Source organism: Xenopus tropicalis, chromosome 7 (genome assembly GCF_000004195.4).
Source record: "Xenopus tropicalis strain Nigerian chromosome 7, UCB_Xtro_10.0, whole genome shotgun sequence".
Lineage (NCBI taxonomy): Eukaryota > Metazoa > Chordata > Amphibia > Anura > Pipidae > Xenopus > Xenopus tropicalis.
In genome coordinates, this window is record NC_030683.2 from 63,858,780 (window position 1) to 63,879,763 (window position 20,984).

At 40.5% G+C, this 20,984-nt stretch overlaps 1 protein-coding gene across 9 annotated transcripts in view; it reads left to right on the plus strand.

Moving 5' to 3' along the window:
• The window catches only part of kif1b (kinesin family member 1B), a 201,103-nt gene that overhangs the window by 152,451 nt on the left and 27,668 nt on the right, over positions 1–20,984 (plus strand). For all 9 annotated transcript variants that reach the window (XM_012966952.3, XM_031905975.1, XM_018095819.2 and 6 more), the window contains 4 exons: positions 3,362–3,470; positions 3,578–3,644; positions 4,481–4,565; positions 4,670–4,769. In XM_012966952.3, coding sequence (XP_012822406.1) covers positions 3,362–3,470; positions 3,578–3,644; positions 4,481–4,565; positions 4,670–4,769 — 361 coding nt within the window. The remainder of the gene's footprint in view (positions 1–3,361; positions 3,471–3,577; positions 3,645–4,480; positions 4,566–4,669; positions 4,770–20,984) is intronic.

Here is a 20,984-nt window from a genome sequence, read left to right on the forward strand (position 1 = left end):
GTCTAATGCTAAATGGCTAATGCAATCTGCAGATCACTATTTTTATAGCCTCTTTCCCCGAGCCTTTGACATACCTGTCTCGCCTGTTCTTTAAATATATTGTAATTAGAACAGTTTCTGTAGAGTCTCACCAACTGTGCATATGGAATTGATTTAACTGTATGTCCTGGATGGAAAGAGTCACGTCTCAAAATTGTGTTTCCTGCCACTGGTTTCCTAAACTGCTTTGTACTGATCTGTCCTTTTTCCAAATAGAAAGTTAAATCCAAAAAATTGATTGCACTAATATCATATTCTAAAGTGAAATTAATATCATAATTATTGCTGTTGACAGGGCCGGACTTAACTTCGCAGCGCCCCGAGGCCGCCCCGCCCCCTCCACGAGTGCGCATGCACAATCGCACGGCGCTCTCTCACCCTGAGTGCGCATGCGCAATCGCACATTTAGGGCTCTGGTACACGGGGAGATTAGTCGCCCGCGGCAAAACTCCCTGCTCGCGGGCGACTAATCTCCCCGAGTTGCCTTCCCCCTGCCATCCCACCGGCGAACATGTAAGTCGCCGGTGGGATGGCAGACGCGGCGGGGCGATTTCGGGAAATCGCCGAAAAAGCCTCGCAAGTCTTTTTCGGCGATTTGCGCGAAATCGCGCCGCCGCGTCTGCCATCCCGCCGGCGACTTACATGTTCGCCGGTGGGATGGCAGGGGGAAGGCAACTCGGGGAGATTAGTCGCCCGCGAGCAGGGAGTTTTGCCGCGGGCGACTAATCTCCCCGTGTACCAGAGCCCTTAAACTCCCATACGGAGCAGTGGGAGAGGTCCTGACTGCTCCGTATGGGAGCCAAATTCAAAAATTCTGTTGCGGCGGGGCGGCATGCCGCCCTTAAACTTGTGCCGCCCTAGGCCCGGGCCTTTGTGGCCTTTCCACAAAACCGGGCCTGGCTGTTGACATAATTTAAAAAGCCAGATAACTCCTTTTTCTCACCTTCCCACACCATGATAAAAAAAGAAATTGGAATATTTTACAGGCAGACCTAATATTGAAAAATCTGAATATTAAACCAGGTGTGGTGAGTAGGAAGGCTAGGTCTATAGCAGGTATTGTTGCCCCTAATAGATTGAAAAATGATAGAAAGAAAAATAATAGTGGGGTTTGGTTGAGTGATATAAAAGGTATTTTCCCCTGTAAGCGCTGTAAATCTTGCAAATATAGCAGTAATGTAAAAACCTTTTCAAATAAGAACATTGATAAAGAATACAAAATTGATACCTATATCTCATGTCAAACGCAATTTGTCATTTACTGTTTGCAATGTGAATGTGGTTCCTTATACATAGGATGAACTATAAGGCAGTTGAGAACAAGACTGGGAGAACATCTGAGAGGTCTGAAAAATAAAGACCGTGACAACCCTCTTTATAAGCACTTTGAGTATATGCATAATGGACAGTATATGAAATTTAATATGTTTGGTATTGATAAGATTGATGAGAGAAGTGAAGGTAACCTTGTAACTAAGCTTCTTAGGTTAGAATCTAAATGGATATTTACATTAGATACTGTGATACCAAAAGGAATGAATACTAAATTTGAATTGAAACCGTTTCTTGTTTCATCTTGGAAATAGACTCTGGTCTATTTGGCCTTTAGTCTATCTTGGAAATAGACTTTAGTCTTTTTAATATATTGAATCGAATAAGATTGCATTAGCCATATAGCATTAGACTGGTCTGGGTCTTGTTACAAAATACCTGGTCTGGGTTAGTATCAATACAATAATATGTAAGTCAAAAGTACTGTTTTTAGTTGATTTGTATAAGTAAAAAAATAAAGTTTTAAAAGATTTTTAAATATGTTTATGCACTGTCACTTTAGTATATGTAGTGTGGCGTTCATTGTGCTTTAGTGGTATGCGGATAAATGCTTTTGTACTAGATGTATTTGCCACCTATAGTCTGGATATCTCTGAAGCGCAGTGAAACTAATTAAACAAAACTATTTGGTAGGATTGATAGCACCTGTGTTTGTGGCCATTGCATGGTAGTGCACCTTATTATGATGTATATCCATTTTTATAGGCTCAGAACTTTTAAGATGTATTGTGTTAGTAAAATTTGAAATTATTTGGTATTAGTTTATATCATTATATTATATATTTTTTTCACATTTGTTTACGACTTTTTAGTTTTTACTTTTTTTTGTTAAATTGTATAATTTGTGCTAAATACAGGGCGGGTTGTTTGGGGGCTCTGTGGGGTGTGTACTTGAAGCTTTGATGTAATATATGCTTATTACAGGGTTTTAATAGCAACCCTGAAAGATGTGTAAACTAAGGTTTTGGGTATAAAAGGGAAGTGACATGGGCACACCATACTTCCTCTGATGAAGCACCTAGTGTGCGAAACGAGTTAGGAAGGAGAGAGGGTGCCATGTGGCATTGGGATGTACCTTTCCATTTGGTATAGTATGTTTTGTTTTTTTGAATTTTGTGTTTAAATTCTGAGTCTGTCCCCCACAGGGCTTTGAACTGCTTTGCTAGTTCAGATGAATGTATTCACTTTAAAGGAAAGTAAACTGTAAGCTTCTGATTAACTATAATTGTCTTTATGATATGACCGGAGGAATTAGTGTTCTCAGCCTTCTCTTTTAGTATGGGTTAGTAGCTTTGCCAGTTTAAGCACCAGGTGCTCTGTCCACATTTCTTGAAGTTTCTGTATTTTACAGTTCTGCAGATTTGTGTATTAAAAAAAAACTCATATATACAAAAAAAAGGCAGAACAATCCATATGGGAATAGAAGTACTTGTGTACTCTCTTCACAACTGTAACGTAATATTGCAGTTGGATTGCTTATCACTGCTTTGCATGTATAGTTTACTTGTTTTCTTTTCTCTTTTTCTTTTGCTTCTCATCTTCTTGCTGCATGATATCCTTTTATATTTTGTTGTGAATGCCTTTGTCTTAATCTTTTCCATTGCCTGCATTTGATCTCTTTTCCTCCCATTTCATTATTCATTGCCTTGAAATCCCCTTCCTTTTTTGAAACCAGCTGGTGAAAGAAGGATACAACTAGTCAGGTACCTGATGTCCGGCTATGTCAGTGTTCCACTTCTGGATGCACTTTCAGAGCATGCACATTTGTTCTCTAACTCTTTTCAGGACAGTGCTGAACAGCTACCATCTTTTCTTTCTCTGCCAATACCTCTCTGTCAGCCGGAAAGGGCTCCTAAACGGGATGGTTAGTAGTCTTATGCCCATGAATTTTAGTATTGATTTATACATTCTGAAAGTCTTCCTGTAGGTGTAGGGTATGAATCCAGTAAATAAAAGGCTTACAGTTGACAATTAACCTTTATTGTTACAGTTCCAGCCACTAAATTAAATCCACTAAGCAAGCAAAGTCTTGGACAGGTCATCAGCAAGTATGACTTGTTAGTCTGGTTTGAGATCAGTGAACTGGAGCCTACTGGAGAGTAAGTACATTTTTTTTTTATAATATTCAATGTGATTAGAACTGACATAACATTATTCTGTACTTTTGCCCACTTTAAATTTGCTTATCCATATTCTTGGCAAATAGGTACATTCCAGCTGTCGTAGATCATTCTGGAGGACTGCCCTGCCAGGGAACCTTTTTGCTGCATCAGGTAGGACCCTGTAACAGGGTGGGCAAAGCACTTTTTAAAGCACAATTAGACATGGTTTGCAGCCAAAGCCAAAATCACTATTAATGAAACAAGAAGATACATTTCCAATAAATAATATTGCAGTTACAAACAAGGAAAAATAAAAGGAATTCTGAGGAAAAGACCAAGGATCATTTCTGTGACAGACAAGCCCTTGTTAACTGCAGCTAAAACTCTACAGCAAAAGGTAAAGCCCAGACTCAGGCACAATGCATTGAGATGGCTGCCTACACACCAACATTAACTTTTATAACTAAACATATAACCAAATTATTTCCATTTTTTTAATGGAGCCACACGCTCAACCCACTTTTTTGGGGATTCATGAGGCTTTGGCCCTCTTTTTCTGCCATGTTTTTTTCTTTTATACTGGGTATTAAATCCTGCTTAACATACAGATATACCCCTCCTCCATTTTTATTCTTCCTGTCCTTCTGGAACAGGCTATACCATCATTATTTTACTGCCCTGGCATATGACTGGGTAGTAGAGTACCAGCCATGTGACTGGGTAGTAAAATACATGTGAATTGGCAATACCAATAAAATAAATGATCTAGGAGACGGTGACTGCTATTCTCAGTTTTAAATCCTTTTGTGAACCTTCTTTCATCAAAGTTTCAATCACTGCTGGACACTCTTCTTATTCTTCAGGACCTGTAGGCTGATAGTAACCACTTCATACAATGAGTTTATAGAAGATGTGGCTCATAGAAACAATGTCATATCATTTAACTTGTCTTGTTGAAAAAATGATAAAAAAAAGTTTTTTTGCACTTAATAAATATTTGTTTGCAGGGAATCCAGCGCAGAATTACTGTCACCATTGTCCATGAGAAAGGGAATGAGTTGCACTGGAAGGATGTGAGAGAATTGGTTGTAGGTAAGTACAATACAGTTTGCCTCACTTTATCTTCTTAACTGTAGGTGTATTACTATGTACTATGTTCTATGTTCATGTTTCTGTCTCCCTCTCTGGATTGTCAGGACGTGTTCGCAATAAAGCAGATGAAGCTGCTGCAGATGCTGTTCTTTCACTAAATATCATCTCTGCAAAATACCTCAGGTCTTCTCATAGCTCTGGCAGGTATGTTTTGAGGGGTTAGCATTATTGTTACTTTATAGTTCTAGGATCAAGAAGGAATGACATGGATTTAATGCATAAATTGAATGCATATTATGGGCTATCTGTTGCTTTGCTTTCACTCTCATCATCCAGTTTTTGTTGCATTTTTGATAAAGCTACTGTTCATTTTTCTGTTTTTCTCTTCTCTGTCTGAGAGTTTCCTTTTCTCTGCAAGAAGGTCCTTTTCTGGTTTGGGCCTGTTGTTCATCACTAACTGTAGCTTCTCATTCTGTGTCTTACAGGCTGTTTCTTGATAAGGATATGCCTAGGTATTTTATGTTTTGCCTTTTCCTTTAATGACCTTAGCTTTTGTCTTTATTTTTGTGTTTTATTGTCTTTTTGTTTTGTTTTGCCCAATTCTATGTACATTCATTCCTTCTGTGTGCTTAAGCTTAAAGGGATTCTGTCATGATATTTATTGTATACTTGTTATTTTTAAATTACACTGTTTACACTGTTTACATGTTACACTCTAACATGTAAAATCTTATTCTTGAACCAACAAATGTATTATTTTTTAGTTGTAATGTTGATGTGTAGGCAGCCATCTTAGTGCATTGTGCCTGGTTCTGAGCTTTCAGAAGGAGCCAGCACTACACAAAAGAACTGCTTTCAGATAGCCTATTGTTTCTCCTACTCCTATGTAACTGGAGGAGTCCTAAGCCAGACTTGGATTTTGTTATACTATTGAGTGCTATTCTGATATCTACTGGGAGCTGCTATCTTGCTACCTTCCCATTGTTCTGCTGATCGGCTGCTGGGAGGGGGGGGGGGTGATGTTACTCCAACTTGCAGCTCAGCAGTAAATGTGACTGGAGGTTATCAGGGCACAGGTCACATGGCTGTAGCACCCTGGGAAATAAAGAGTATGACTAGTGAAATTTCAAAATTAAATATAAAAAAAATCTGCATTTTTGAAAAACATTTCAATGCAGGATTCTGCTGGAGAAGCTCTATTAACAGGATGCATTTTGAACAAAAACATGTTTTTCCATGACACTATTCCTTTAAGTTTGGGGTTTAGAAATCACCAGTTACTCTTATAGGAATACTAGACCATAGAAAAATATAGCTTATAATGCCATATGGTGTATACTGACCTTACTGTATTAGCTCAAGACATCCAGCAACACTGTAACAACATTGACCCCTGCCTTCAAAAATGTCCACAACAGCTCATGATTATGGATCTTGTTAGGTGCTTTTTTGAGTGTCAGTTGCACATGCTCAGTGTTCTCTAGGCTGCTATAAACCAAAGCCAAAATAGGGGTATGGGAAATAAAACATAAGCAGAAAGTAGGTTACATCTTTCATAAAACTTTATACTACAGGACTAAATGTAGATCAGTTTTGATGTGTATATGCTCTATCTATATAATATGAATTTTTAAACATTAATCAGTTTTTCATCATAAATTTTATATTGTGTGAATAAACAGGTCCATAAATATTTGGACAGAGACAACTTTTTTCTAATTTCACTTCAACTGCATCTGAGTTGTTTCATTTAAAATTCATTGTGGTAATGTACAGAACCAAAATTAGAAAAAAACTTGTCTCTGTATACTGTATATTGTGATTCTGCCCCTGAGCTCTGTTAACGGACTTCAGCTTTGAGCATGTGCTGTAAATACAGTAAGCACAAAAGAAGATGGGAAGCTAGTGCTACCTGGGGAATTATTTAATTCTCGTTTAAAGAGATACTGACACCAGAAATTAAACCTTTTATTACATATATCATATTATTGTCTTTGCATGCTGTTTTTAATTCTGCCTTAAACACATATACCCAATGCTTTTACATTTTTTAAATGATTCCCTATGTTCCTCTATAAGGGAGCTGCCATATTTGTGCAGCATAAGTCTGCTAGAATTAGAAGCTATAACTGACAGGCTGAGAAGGGACAGTCAAGGTTTAGGAACTTCAAGTAACTGGGTCACTGACCCCTGAGCTAAAAAACTATTGATCTGTAAGGCTACAGTTTAATTGTTATTGTTACTTTATATTACTTAATTTGTTATTCAGGTCTTCTCCTATTCATATATCTGCCTTTCATTCAAACCACACACTGGTTGCTAAGGTAATTTTGATCCTAGCAACCACATAGCACATAGCACAAGTTAACTCAAAGGTGGACAACCCCTTTAAGTTCTGAGTAGCAAAATAAACTAAATTACAAATTTTGTTAAATAATAGATCTCTCTGTACCTTGAACCCCTTATCTAATTTGATTATCTAATTCAATTAGATACAGGTTTTACTGCTGTCTCTCAGCACTTACAGCAGTAAGTAAGTCAGTCAATTCTGCTAAAGAGAGGTTGCTATTAAATGAAGCTGACTGAAAAGGCCTTCCTAGCTTTTGCAGCTATGTTGGTAGTTCTAGGTGCCATTGAAACACCCATGTTTAATGGATAAGCTTACATACAGTATAATAGTCTAAGCGTAATGTTACACACAGATATTAGACGTCTGCGATAGATCTCTCCTGCAACAAAGGGTGAAAATGCCTGTAAATTAAGTTATGCAAGGCTTCCTCCTGCATTTCACACAACTTCGGAAAAGGAATCGCCGCTGGAAAGGCATTCGGAGAGATTAGTTGCCTGTAGTAGCAGAGCACTTCATAAGTGCAAAAAGATTAATTTTCCCCAAAACAAGTGACATTTCAGCCTTTAAAACAAGCCCTTTATCACAGCTTGCACCCAGTACTATACCATGCTTCTTCCTATAGGTGTGTATGTAGTTAAAGACAAAAGATCTACAAGTTCAATACAAATACACATTCACCCCCACCCCCACCCCCCCATTACATTTACATACCTATCAGTATATACACACATACAAATATATACTTATACTAAACTAATTGTAAATCCTGAGATCACTGCAGCTTTGAGTATCATGCATGTCTTCCCATCCAAGCACTTAATAAAATCTGCCATCACCTGAAAAGGCTTTCACAGCCTCACTTATAACCATTTTCACATAAGTGTCATTTGGACTGCAAGCAGAGACAGACATATGGGAAGGTGGGTTATGCAAGGGAGTCCAGACCCGGTCTGGACCAGGTATGAATGAGACCTAAGGTGTAAAATAGATTACAGATTACTTTAGTAGTTTGTTGTCTCCACAGATTTTTTTTTTTTTAAATTGTGCATCAATTCTTAATCTAGGTAGTTAGCCATAAATCCATGGCCCAAGTTCAGTCCTGTCTCCAGAACTTGGTTTTGACAAGTGACATGGAAAGTACATTTACTCCACTAGAGAGACTTTAGTGGCCACGCCCTAAAAATGGTGGGATCAGACGCAAAATGTGCTATACCCTCATACTGTACTACCTAAGGAAAATAATATAGTTTTGCCCCCCCATACACAGTGCCCCCAATGGCCCAATAGACAGTACCCCCCATAAACAGTGCCTCCATAGACAGTACCCCCCATACACAGTGCCCCCAATAGCCCCCATACAAAGTGCTCCCATAGAAAGTGCCACCAATTTCCCCCATACACAGTACCCCCCATACACAGTACCCCCCATAGACAGTGCTCCCATACACAATGCCCCCATAGACAGTGCCCCCAATTGCCCCCATACACAGTGCCCCCATAGACAGTACCCCCCCCATACACAGTGCCCCCCATAGACGCTCCTTTTTCTTCTGCGGCTTCTTGTGCAGCGGTGGCGACAGGCCCTTTTATTACGGAAATGCAGGACATTCATTGAACTATCCGGGATGCGCTATAAAAACCGGGACAGTCCCGCAGAAATAATGCATTTCCAGGATGTCACTTTCATAGGATTGGTGTCTGCAAACTATTTCATGTTCAGAACATCATTCAATTTGTTATTATCCTACAGTTTCATTCTGAATGTTGGCTTTGTATTATTACATTTAAATGATTCTTCAGAAGACTAAAATCTGAATGAAGTTTGGGAGTGCCAACCATGTAATTTGATATTATATGTATTTGGTAGTTGGTTGTCTGGAGGCAAAATTTTATCCTGGACTAACACTGACCAGTGATTTTGCACTTAGGAGAAGGAAAGGTATTTCAGGTGATTCATATTTTTATATGGACAAACTTTTTTTTTTGTCCATATATATTTTTATTATGGACAAACTTGAAGGAGAAGGAAAGTCATTTTGGTATTTTACTGCTAATAGATTCACCACATTAGTGCCACCTAGAACACTATATTTACTCTGCAGAAAGCTTTACAATACTTGAGTAAACAGCCCTAGAAGCATTAGATAGCAGCTGCCATTTTACTTTGGTCTCTGTAGCTTCCTGCTGCAGCTCTAGCTGTTGGTAGCATAGATCACACATTATGATGGAAGGAGGAGTGAATTTTTATGAATTCTTAGGGGAGGAGAGGGGCAAGAGAGAGCTGCGCAGACTCTGGCCCCAGGAATGAAGGATTTTTCTGAGAGAGGAAGTCTGATACCAAATAACATGTTTATACAATGTGTTACTTTTGATAGAGGACTCAGTGCAGCTTTTCTGTGAGTGCTTATGGCTTTCTTTTCATAGACCTTTCTGGTAAAGCTTACTTCGTTTTTACCTTTCCTTCACCTTTAAATCGGTGTGAAGTGTTATTCTACTTGTTAATTTTGTTGTTTGCATCACTTTTTTTTAATCATCTATTTTAGAGCAATTGGCTCTTCCTCCCTTTCACCATTTGACTCACTGTGGTTATATATATATATATATATATATATATATATATATATATATATATATATATATATATATATATATATAAATCCCACTTGTTAAATGCTTGTGTGGCACTACCTGCTGGAGCACTATACTTGGTGCTACAGGAGTCCTGAGCCCCCGCTTACTATGGGGGTTTATAAGGGATTCTCCCTTAAAATGGCGTGCCTCCACCCAGGGATGGTGTTGTGGAACTATAATCCACCCCCTGGGAACTTAATAGGTTGTTATGCCCCTCTTGGGACCCACGTACTCCTGGCAGATGTACCCCACCCTGGGGTTATTCCTTACCAGCTGGGTAGTGGTCCTCTGGGCTTGGCAGATACTCAGATACGCAGACACAATATTGTATGTGAAATAGATACACGGTTTATTTAGGCAGGGTCCTCTCGAGGAGTGGCAAATATATTTATACAGCATGCAGGGCTTTCTCCTTACTACTCATTGATACTCATTTTCTGTTGGACTACTTCACGGTACTCCCGCCACATGCTCCCCTCTAGGAGACCTTCCCGGTACTCTCGACAGGAGGCACCCCCTCTTGGAGCCCTCCCCGGTACTCACACTAGAAGCATCACCACAGGGACCCACACCGGTACTCACTCGAAGCATCCTCAAATCCGAGATCCTGGACTAGTGGTGTCTTGGTACACCTTCCCTAGCCACTTGTGGTCCTGCACTCCAGCAGATGTAACGCTGGGAGGTCATAACCTCACTACCACTCCTGGAGGGGTCATGTCTGCCAATTCTAACCTATGGTGTACTACATATTACTCCTAGAGCAATCTATTACCAAACTTCTAACTAAGCTGTACCTGGGGTACTCCTGCCTGGAGCAGTCCCCAAAATGTCTGCCTACAGCACATGGCTGCATCCCCTTATATGGGCCTATGCACCACCCTGTGGCCATAACCCGAACTACAGGTATACTCCCTGTTAACTATTGACAACCCAGTCATCCCAGTGTCCCTAAGGATAAGAGGGTATATGGCTGGCTGACTGGCCGGGGGGAGGCACCTAGGAGAGCACGGCGTCAATATAGACGCGACAAGAATTTACTTACGATTGATAGCTCTGGTGACTCTCCCACATCTGACTCAGAACCCACACGCCCTATAGTATCATGTGCTACACAGGAATCGGTTGCACAGGCTATCCATAGTCAGAGCCGTTTTTTAGATCCCGACATAAGAAAAGAAAATTCACCTGGCGGGGGGGTGGTGGCAAGTCGCAGAGGCAGACCCCCCAAAAAACCGACACAGTAATTTTCAACTTAAGTCAGCATGCGCTAACTACAGGGGAGGTTTCTCTTCTTTCACGTGGCTTATCTTTTGTGCCTGTCAATAATAATAATCCTTTTGACTTTGAGGTTGACTTATTTAGATTCCAACGTAAATTAAAATTAAGAGATCATTTTAAAGATGTTAGGGATCAGTCGTGCGAGAAATTTCGCCCCGTTAGCACCTTTGACCCCCCTAATACCGCTACTTCTATTAAGACGTTTTCCCAAATTGTACAGAGAGATACCAATGAGATATTTGGGAGCCCAAAAAAATTTTTTTCTAATTTGACAAAAGCAGAGAGGGATGCGATTAGCTCTTTACGCAATGACAAACAATTGATAGTGCGTCCCGCCGATAAAGGCGGTGCAGTTGTACTATTGGACTTGCCATATTATAAACAGGAGTTGCTACAACAGCTCTCCAATACTTATGTATATGACAGACTACCTGGGGATCCAACTAAAAAATTCAAGCAAAAACTTGACAGGAATTGGAACTTGCTTTATCAGCAGGTTGGATTAGTCATGATTGCTATAACTTTCTTGTCACTAAATTCCCTAGGTGTCCTGTCATATACACCCTTCCCAAAATTCACAAAAATCTATCGGCTCCCCCTGGCCGACCTATTATATCGGCTAGAGGATCTTTATTTTCTAATGTTGCTATATTTTTGGACACTTTTTTACAGCCACAATGTATTCGAATGAAATCATATATAGCTGACACAGCTTCCTTACTAGAGATCTTGAGACAAATTGGCCCCCTTCCAGAGAATACATTGTTTGTTACCCTTGATGTTTGTAACTTATACACCATCATACCTCTGGAAGAGGGAATCACTGCCTGCAGAAAAGCACTTGTTGAAAGCCATACAGGGGCTCCACCCACTGAATTCTTGTGCTCTTTATTGCGGTTAGCATTGACGTGTAATTACTTCAGGTTTGAACGGACATTCTATTTGCAAAAGACTGGCACAGCGATGGGCTCAAATGTGGCCCCCTCATATGCCAATTTATATATGAACTCTTTTGAAATTGAGTTTATTTATCCTGTCTATATGGATCAGATCTTGCTATATTGTAGATATATCGATGATATTTTTATTTTGTGGCATGGGGACCACATTGGAGCAACATCGTTCGTGGCCAGTCTTAATGCTCTTCCTACTCCTGTTAAATTTACCTTAAACTATGCTAAGGATATGATTGATTTCCTGGATGTGAGGATTTTTCGAACACCTATGGGTGTTGGTACCACCTTATGTCGTAAAGAAACGGATCGCAATACTTTGCTCCATGCTCATAGCGTTCACCCTCCATCTGTGATTAAATCAATCCCCTATACACAGTTTCTAAGAGTGTTTAGAATAAATACTGATTTTGCAATTGCCTCACAACAAGCCTTGGAGATGTGTAATCTTTTTATTGAAAGGGGATATACAGCGGACTTTCTTTACAGTGAAATGGAAAAGGCGATTAAGAGAACACGGGGGAGCTCATCTGAGGTTCGGCCAAACAAAACACAGTCTGAACGGATGGTTTTTGTCACTAATTATATGCCGGTGAGTCATGATGTCAACAATGTACTCAAAAAACACTGGCCTATCCTACAATTGGATTCTGGCTTACCCTTTACCCCAGATGTCTCCTCCAATATGTGCATATCGCCGGGGTCGCTCACTCAGGGACATATTGATGGTGACTGATCTTAAGTCTGAATCAAGTGGAACATGGCTGAAACCCGGCAAAAAAGGATGTTTCAGATGTGGGGTGGGTGTACAACATGTGGATGCTTAATTACGGGCAACAAATTTGCTCACCCCCACACCGGGAAAAAGTATTTGATCCGACATAGATTGACTTGTATATCGGACCATGTAATTTATTGTATCATGTGCCCGTGTGGCCTATACTATATAGGTAAATGCGTTACATCCTTCCGGATACGGATGAATAATCATAGGTCCGTGATCCGTGCTGCTTTGGCCTCTGGCGAGTCTGACACTCCTTTAGCGAGACATTTTGTACAACAAAAGCATTCACTGCCCATGTTGAGGGCTATTCTAATTGACCACATTCCTCTCCCGGCATGTGGTGGAGATCGGTCCAAACTGCTTCTACAAAGGGAGGCCCGGTGGATCCGGAGATTGGACACTATTGCCCCGCGTGGCCTCAATGAAATGTTCTCACTTTCGTGTTTTTTATGAATTCAGCTGAATGACTCTCGATGGAGTGCAATACATTATTTATAGCTAGTTTTTGATTATCTTTATTCTGTTTGTTGCTATTGAGATTTATTCCTCCTATTTGAGATCCTTTTGTGATATTTGGTATGCTATGGACAGGACTCATGGTTTTAATCTTTTTAAAGTTTCCCTATATTTATCTGTATTTATGCACTTATTCACTTTATTTATCTGACTCTCTGGAGTGGGCTATGCTGCCAGCAAGCTAGCTCCATTGAGTTTATGATATTTGAATACATATCACTTCTCCTCTTTGGGTGTGATAATTTTTTTGTTACACTTTTAATCATACTTAGGCTTAGCCAGCCTCTGTGTTTATTTAGGCTATTGGTATTATGATATGAAAGATTAATTCACATTAGTAATATGATATACACTTTTAATGAAATTGTTTCTATCACCAGAGATTTTAACTTCATGTGACACATATATAAATAAGGCATTTAAATTGATATGACTCACATACACATTGTGATTGAGTATGTAAATTTGTTGGGATTTTTTGATTGGTTGAATTTTGTATTTATGGTTGCACCTCACTTCCCTTCCCCATCCTGATGACGATCCCACGAGGATCGAAACGCGTAGATGCGATGTTCTAAATAAACATAAAGAAAACTTTTTATTCTGTCCATGCTGTGAGTGCTTTCTACAAATCTGTTATATATATATATATATATATATATATATATATATATATATATATGAACATAAATCATGGAACAAAAGTTTAAAATGAGAAAATGTACCATTTTAAGGGAAAAATATGTTGATTCAGAATTTCATGGTGTCAATAAATCCCAAAAAAGTTGGGACAAGGCCATTTTCACCACTGTGTGGCATCTCCCCTTCTTCTTACAACACTCAACAGACGTCTGGGGACCGAGGAGACCAGTTTCTCAAGTTTAGGAATAGGAATGCTCTCCCATTCTTGTCTAATACAGGCCTCTAACTGTTCAATCGTCTTGGGCCTTCTTTGTCGCACCTTCCTCTTTATGATGCGCCAAATGTTCTCTATAGGTGAAAGATCTGGACTGCAGACTGGCCATTTCAGTACCCGGATCCTTCTCCTACGCAGCCATGATGTTGTGATTGATGCAGAATGTGGTCTGGCATTATTTTGTTGAAAAATGCAGGGTCTTCCCTGAAAGAGATGACGTCTGGATGGGAGCATATGTTGTTCTAGAACCTGAATATATTTTTCTGCATTGATGCTGCCTTTCCAGACATGCAAGCTGCCCATGCCACACGCACTCATGCAACCCCATACCATCAGAGATGCAGGCTTCTGAACTGAGCGTTAATAACAACTTGGGTTGTCCTTGTCCTTTTTGGTCCGGATGACATGGCGTCCCAGATTTCCAAAAAGAACTTCGAATCGTGACTCGTCTGACCACAGAACAGTCTTCTATTTTGCCACACTCCATTTTAAATGATCCCTGGCCCAGTGAAAACGCCTGAGCTTGTGGATCTTGCTTAGAAATGGCTTCTTCCTTGCACTGTAGAGTTTCAGCTGGCAACGGCGGATGGCATGGTGGATTGTGTTCACTGACAATGGTTTCTGGAAGTATTCCTGAGCCCATTCTGTGATTTCCTTTACAGTAGCATTCCTGTTTGTGGTGCAGTGTCGTTTAAGGGCCCGGAGATCACGGGCATCCAGTATGGTTTTACGGCCTTGACCCTTACGCACAGAGATTGTTCCAGATTCTCTGAATCTTCGGATGATGTTATGCACAGTTGATGATGATAGATGCAAAATCTTTGCAATTTTTCGCTGGGTAACACCTTTCTGATATTGCTCCACTATTTTTCTGCGCAACATTGTGGGAATTGGTGATCCTCTACCCATCTTGGCTTCTGAGAGACACTTCCACTCTGAGAAGCTCTTTTTATACCCAATCATGTTGCCGATTGACCTAATTAGTGTTATTTGGTCTTCCAGCTCTTCGTTATGCTCAAATTAACTTTTTCCAGCCTCTTATTGCTACTTGTCCCAACTTTTTTGGGATTTGTTGACACCATGAAATTCTGAAATTCGTGATTTATGTTCTATTCTGAATAAAATATTAGAAGTTGGCACCTCCACATCATTGCGTTCAGTTTTTATTCACAATTTGTTTAGTGTCCCAACTTTTTTGGAATCCAGTTTGTGTGTATATATATAGATGACGTCATCTCCACTTTTTCCCGCCACTTTGTGCTTTTTAGACACTGTGTTTGTTGTATTCACCACTTTGAAAAAGGCTAGAGTGCTAGCCGAAACGTTAGTCTCCTCTTTAATAAAATAATTTGTTTGTATAAGTCCTGTGAGTGCTGACCCTCTCTCAAGCACCTTCAACATTATTTGGACCTGCACCCAGGCAACAGCAACTTATCTATACGTGAGTGCCGGCATTTACTTGGAAGTTTATATATATATATATATATGTGTGTATATGTATGTACAGTATATGTATGTATATATATGTATTGGACTGAAGGAACTAGACTTATATTGTTCGTTCTACTTACCAGATTTGGTCTAAGTTATATTATGCAGTTTGTATTTCGTATGGGCAACTTGGTATTGTGTATATGTATGTACAGTATATGTATGTATATATATGTATTGGACTGAAGGAACTAGACTTATATTGTTCGTTCTACTTACCAGATTTGGTCTAAGTTATATTATGCAGTTTGTATCTCGTATGGGCAACTTGGTATTGAGGCCAATTCACACAACTTATATATAATGTATATAATTTATATGTTTGACCCGATACTCTAACTCTGCTAAATGGTTCAACTGTATCCTCTGTTTCCTTAGCCATAACACACTAGAGTTTCGTAATATTATTATAGATGCAGGCCCCAGGGCGCGCCATACTTACTGGGGTTGAACTATACCCAGATCGTTTATGATCTTGCTGGCATCTCGCAATCCCACTTTATTACTTTCTTTATGCCAGTTTTGGTGTATCTGTATTTTTCTTTCTTATTATTTTTCTTTCTGATATTTTCCCTGCACTCTTGCGTGTTTCGGTTGTATGGTGGTCCCTGTGACACTCTTCGTTCCTTCTCCTGATGAGGTGCTTGTACAGAACCCTTACGGGCTTTTCTTGCCTTTGCCAGGAGCCCCTTTTGGCCTGGCTTACGCTTTCCCAGCACTATATATGTAGTAGGCTTGTACCGCTACTTTATCCCAGTAATTGATTGAAACATTGTGTTTCACTAACTGATCGCAACAGTGATACAATTGTTCCTAAACTCCAGATCGGATTGATAGTACAGCATTGCCACATCTTTTCCCTATATGTCACAGTGTATAGTTAAAGGGCGTGATACAATAAGAAAGCATCGTTGGTTTATGTCCCCCCTCTGGGGGTACCAATACCACCCGTGCAGACCAGTCTCGTCCCACCACTATGCTGACACACTGAGGCCAATATCACTGCATCTAACTATGACTAACTGAGCTTGCTGAATCTGAAGGTCCGTGCTTATTCATTTATTGCCTAACACTGGGCATCAGTACGGCGCTGTGCTCCCTACCCTAGTCTTACGGGGTGTAGATATAGCAGTTCTCGGGTAGCTAGACGCTTCCAACTACCTATGTGCCGTACTAATAACAAGATGCCTGTAGCGAATCGTTAATTACCCGCTATTGATCATGGGTTTTGGAAGCTTTTCAACATGGATATATTTCCTGGCACTTAGCATCTGCCCGGGCATCCCCTCAGACTGACATTTGCACATAACCGGACTGACGACACCCATTATTCACAGCGGGTTCAATCGGTACAGCCGCTCATTATGCTGGGTTTGGTATGTTGTCTTTTGCTCTCCTTTGCTCTTTACTTTTCTTTTTTTTCTGGAGAAATTTTTTGTTTGCCTGGCTATTTACCATGTCCCACACTTGCCCTCCGGTGGTAGCTCCCCTCTCCTCTCGTATCTTCACATCTCCCGTATCCTGATGTCTTTTTCACTTATAATTTTTCGTTTTCCCTAGATCTTATGCTCTACTTTATGAATGTATTTTTATCTAGTATTGTTGTATATTTTATATATTATTGGTCATATTTGTTTTTTTCAATATGTTCCCATTGGCTTTGTTTCATTAAAGGAACAGTAACACCAAAAAATGAAAGAGCTTTAAAGTAATAAAACTATAATGCACTGTTGCCCTGCACTGGTAAAACTGGTGTGTTTGCTACAGTAAAGGTGGCCATACACGGGCCGACTATAGCTGCCGATATCGGTCCCTTGGACCGATTCGGCAGCTAATCGGCCCGTGTATGGGGAGAGCACAGCGGCCTGGCCGACCGATATCTGGCCTGAAATTGGCCAGATCTCGATCGGCCAGGTTAGAAAATCTGGTCGGATCGGGGACCGCATCGGCTCGTTGATGCGGTCCCCGATCCGACTGCCCCATTGCCGCCCACATAATCCCCCCAGGGCCGCCCACATAATCCCCCCAGGGCCAAACGATCGGATTATTATTTTTTTTACCTAAATGGTCCCCGATATCGCCCACCCGTAGGTGGGGATATCGGGGGAAGATCCGCTCGCTTGGCGACATCGCCAAGCGAGCGGATCTGCTCGTGTATGGCCACCTTAACACTACTATAATTTATATAATAAGCTGCTGTGTAGCCCCGGGGGCAGCCATTCAAGCTGGAAAAAAGGAGAAAAGGCACAGGTTACATAGCAGATAACAGATAAGTTCTGTAGAATACAATAGTGTTTTATCTGTTATCTGCTATGTGCCTGTGCCTTTTCTCCTTTGAATGGCTGCCTCCATGGCTACATAGCAGCTTATTTATATAAATTATAGTAGACTTTCTGAAGTAAACACACAACTTTTACCAGTGCAGGGCAGCAGCACATTATATTTTAGTTACTTTTATACACTTTTATTTTTTGGTGTTACTGTTCCTTTAATCCTCTGCGCTTACTAATAGCAAGAGGTCTCTACAAGTGGTCCCCTGGGACACTAGCTATTCGTTTATTTATGTAAGATGTGGTTTGTAATTGGTTATTCCAGTGTTAGATGGGTATTGGGAGATGAAGTGTTACGTCACACTCACACGTCTTGGTTTGAATTTCCCGCCAGTTGCTGTATTTATGGTTCACACTCACTGTATTTTGTAACTTTGAGAAAGGCTGAGGTTTTCAGCCGAAACGTCGGTTCACCAGTTTCTCCAATACATTTATTTGTGTGTATATATATATATATATATATTTGCAATAGATAGAAGCCACACTCACAGGACTTAGTGTGAAGAAATATAGTTAGTTTATTTAAAGCGTACAGCTAAAGTTTCGGCTCCTTCCACAGCCTTTCTCAAAGTGAACAACGTAGACAGAAACCACCTGATAAACGCCATGTGGTGCCAAAAACAGGCTGATGACGTCACTACATTATTAACCAGGGACCACCCCCCTAAGTGTATATCAATCCAAACCAAATACAAAGCAAAACAAAAAACAAATATTTGATCAAATGTGAAAATATACCTCAAAGGCAAATATGACAGGCACATAGGATATAAAGATAGAGGCACAAAGAGATAGAGAAAAGAAACGGAAAGTGAAACACTCCATTTGGCTGAACTGCAACTCCCAACCGGTGCCGTATGTGGTTGAACTAAGGTTCTACTATAATTCCCATAAATCGTATAGACGAAGCTGACCTGTAGCTCCCATGTGTTGCCCAAAGTAAATGAAGCGGGTCGCTAAATGTACCAAATACATTGTGGTTATGGCATTCGGTACCCCCAGCCCATCCCCTCCTGTCAGAGCTCACCAGAGTTCATTATGCAGCACACAACTTCAAAAGCACCAGAACAACTTACCACTCCGTGGCCAACATGGTTGTTCCATGTCAAAGTAATAACATTGCAGGACAGTTATGCATATGGGGAAGCGGGGGTGTAGAGCACGCTTCATTCGTGGGGCTACGGGCCTCACTCCACAATTGCATTTCATACGCCTGCTGTATAGAAAGTGCCCCTGTATGTGTCATATATTAGTGGAGTTCTAGAACGGAAAAAATAACCACCAAAGCTGGTGGATCCGTTGTTCCTTGGAGAGGGCTGATATATAACGTAAAGACAGGACTATCTCGGGGTGGCACATATGCAGGGGGGCCGTGAAGGCAAAAAACATTGCACAACTTATTAACAAAGGGGTAACGCACAAAACTGGGAGTGATACTACACAAAGAAAAAAGAAAAAAAAAACTTATAAAGTAAAACCTCCAAATAAAGACATATTGTTTAATGTCACTTTGATGTAAAGCCAATGCCCGAGGTTGTTGCCTACAGCACAGAGTGTATAAGGAAGGTATAGAGAAGGAGAATACGTAGTTAAAACAGAGGTAAACTCATAGGGGCTGATTTACTTACCCACGAACGGGTCGAATGGAGTCCGATTGCGTTTTTTTCGTAATGATCGGTATTTTGCGATTTTTTCGTATGTTTTGCGATTTTTTCGGATTCTTTACGAATTTTTCGTTACCAATACGATTTTTGCGTAAAAACGCGAGTTTTCGTATCCATTACGAAAGTTGCGTAAAAAGTTGCGCATTTTTCGTAGCGTTAAAACTTACGCGAAAAATGTGCAACTTTTCGCGTAAGTTTTAACGCTACGAAAAATGCGCAACTTTTTACGCAACTTTCGTAATGGATACGAAAAACTCGCGCTTTTACGCAAAAATCGTATTGGTAACGAAAAATTCGTAAAGAATCCGAAAAAATCGCAAAACATACGAAAAAGTCGCAAAATGTTCGTTTTCAAGTCGGAACTTTTCCAATTCGGGTCGGATTCGTGGGTTAGTAAATCAGCCCCATACAGTGGTCATATACTTTATTTCTAAAATATTTCAAAGAGAGTATATTCGCAACAAAGTTGCGCTTAATGCAAAAAGTAGTAGCGGATATCGCATCACTGACACATGTAACAGTTACATTCCCCTAGAAGGTTAACGTATTATTATTATGTGACCTCTTAGGGCTCTGGCACACAGAAACTCCCTGTTCGCGGGCGACTAATCTCCCCGAGTTGCCTTTGCCTGCCATCCCACCGGCGAAAATGTAAGTCGATTAGTCGCCCGCGAACAGGGAGTTTTGTCGCGGGCGACTAATCTCCCCGTGTGCCAGAGCCCTTATAAGGAACAAGCAGCATGCAAAAAAACAGCTGTGTCTCATAGTACAGTATCACAACAAGGAGTCACAAATAAAGATATATATACATCTTTCAGACCAAACCAACACTAAAAACCCCATGCCCCCATACCAGAGATCATGTATGTTCATAGGATATCTATAAATAAGCAAATCAGGCAAAGTCATTAGAGGTAAAATGCAGAATAGGAAACTTCATTAAGCCCATTCGGGCTGATATTGTTGAGTCTATGTATCCATCTCAGTTCCCTCTGTAGGAGCAGTTTTTCCCGATTGCCCCCCGAATGGGTGGAGGAATGTGATCAATGACCATGCATCTTAGACTTGCTAAAGTATGTTTCTGTAGTAGAAAATGTGATGCAACTGGGGTGCTGGCTTCCCCGGAAGTAAGCACTGTTCGAATGGCCGATCTGTGGTTGGCCATCCTATCCCTGAAAGAAGTCACGGTCTTACCCACGTATAGCAGTCCACATGGGCACTTAATAAAAGAAATAATACATTTTGAAGTGCAGGTAAGTCTATGTAAGATCTGTATTACTTTTCCTGTATGTGGGTGGTTGAATGAGAGCCCAGTAATAAGTGAGTTGCAGGTTGTACAATTTGGGCATTTGTAACAGCCCAAACGAGTCGTGGGGAGCCAAGTATTGGTTGTGGAAGATTGGTAGCAATGACTGGGGTCCGTCTTAACCAGGAGATCTCTCAGATTCCTTCCTCTCTTGTATGGAACACGTGGAGGGTGCCGAAAGATGGGTGGTAAAGTTCGAT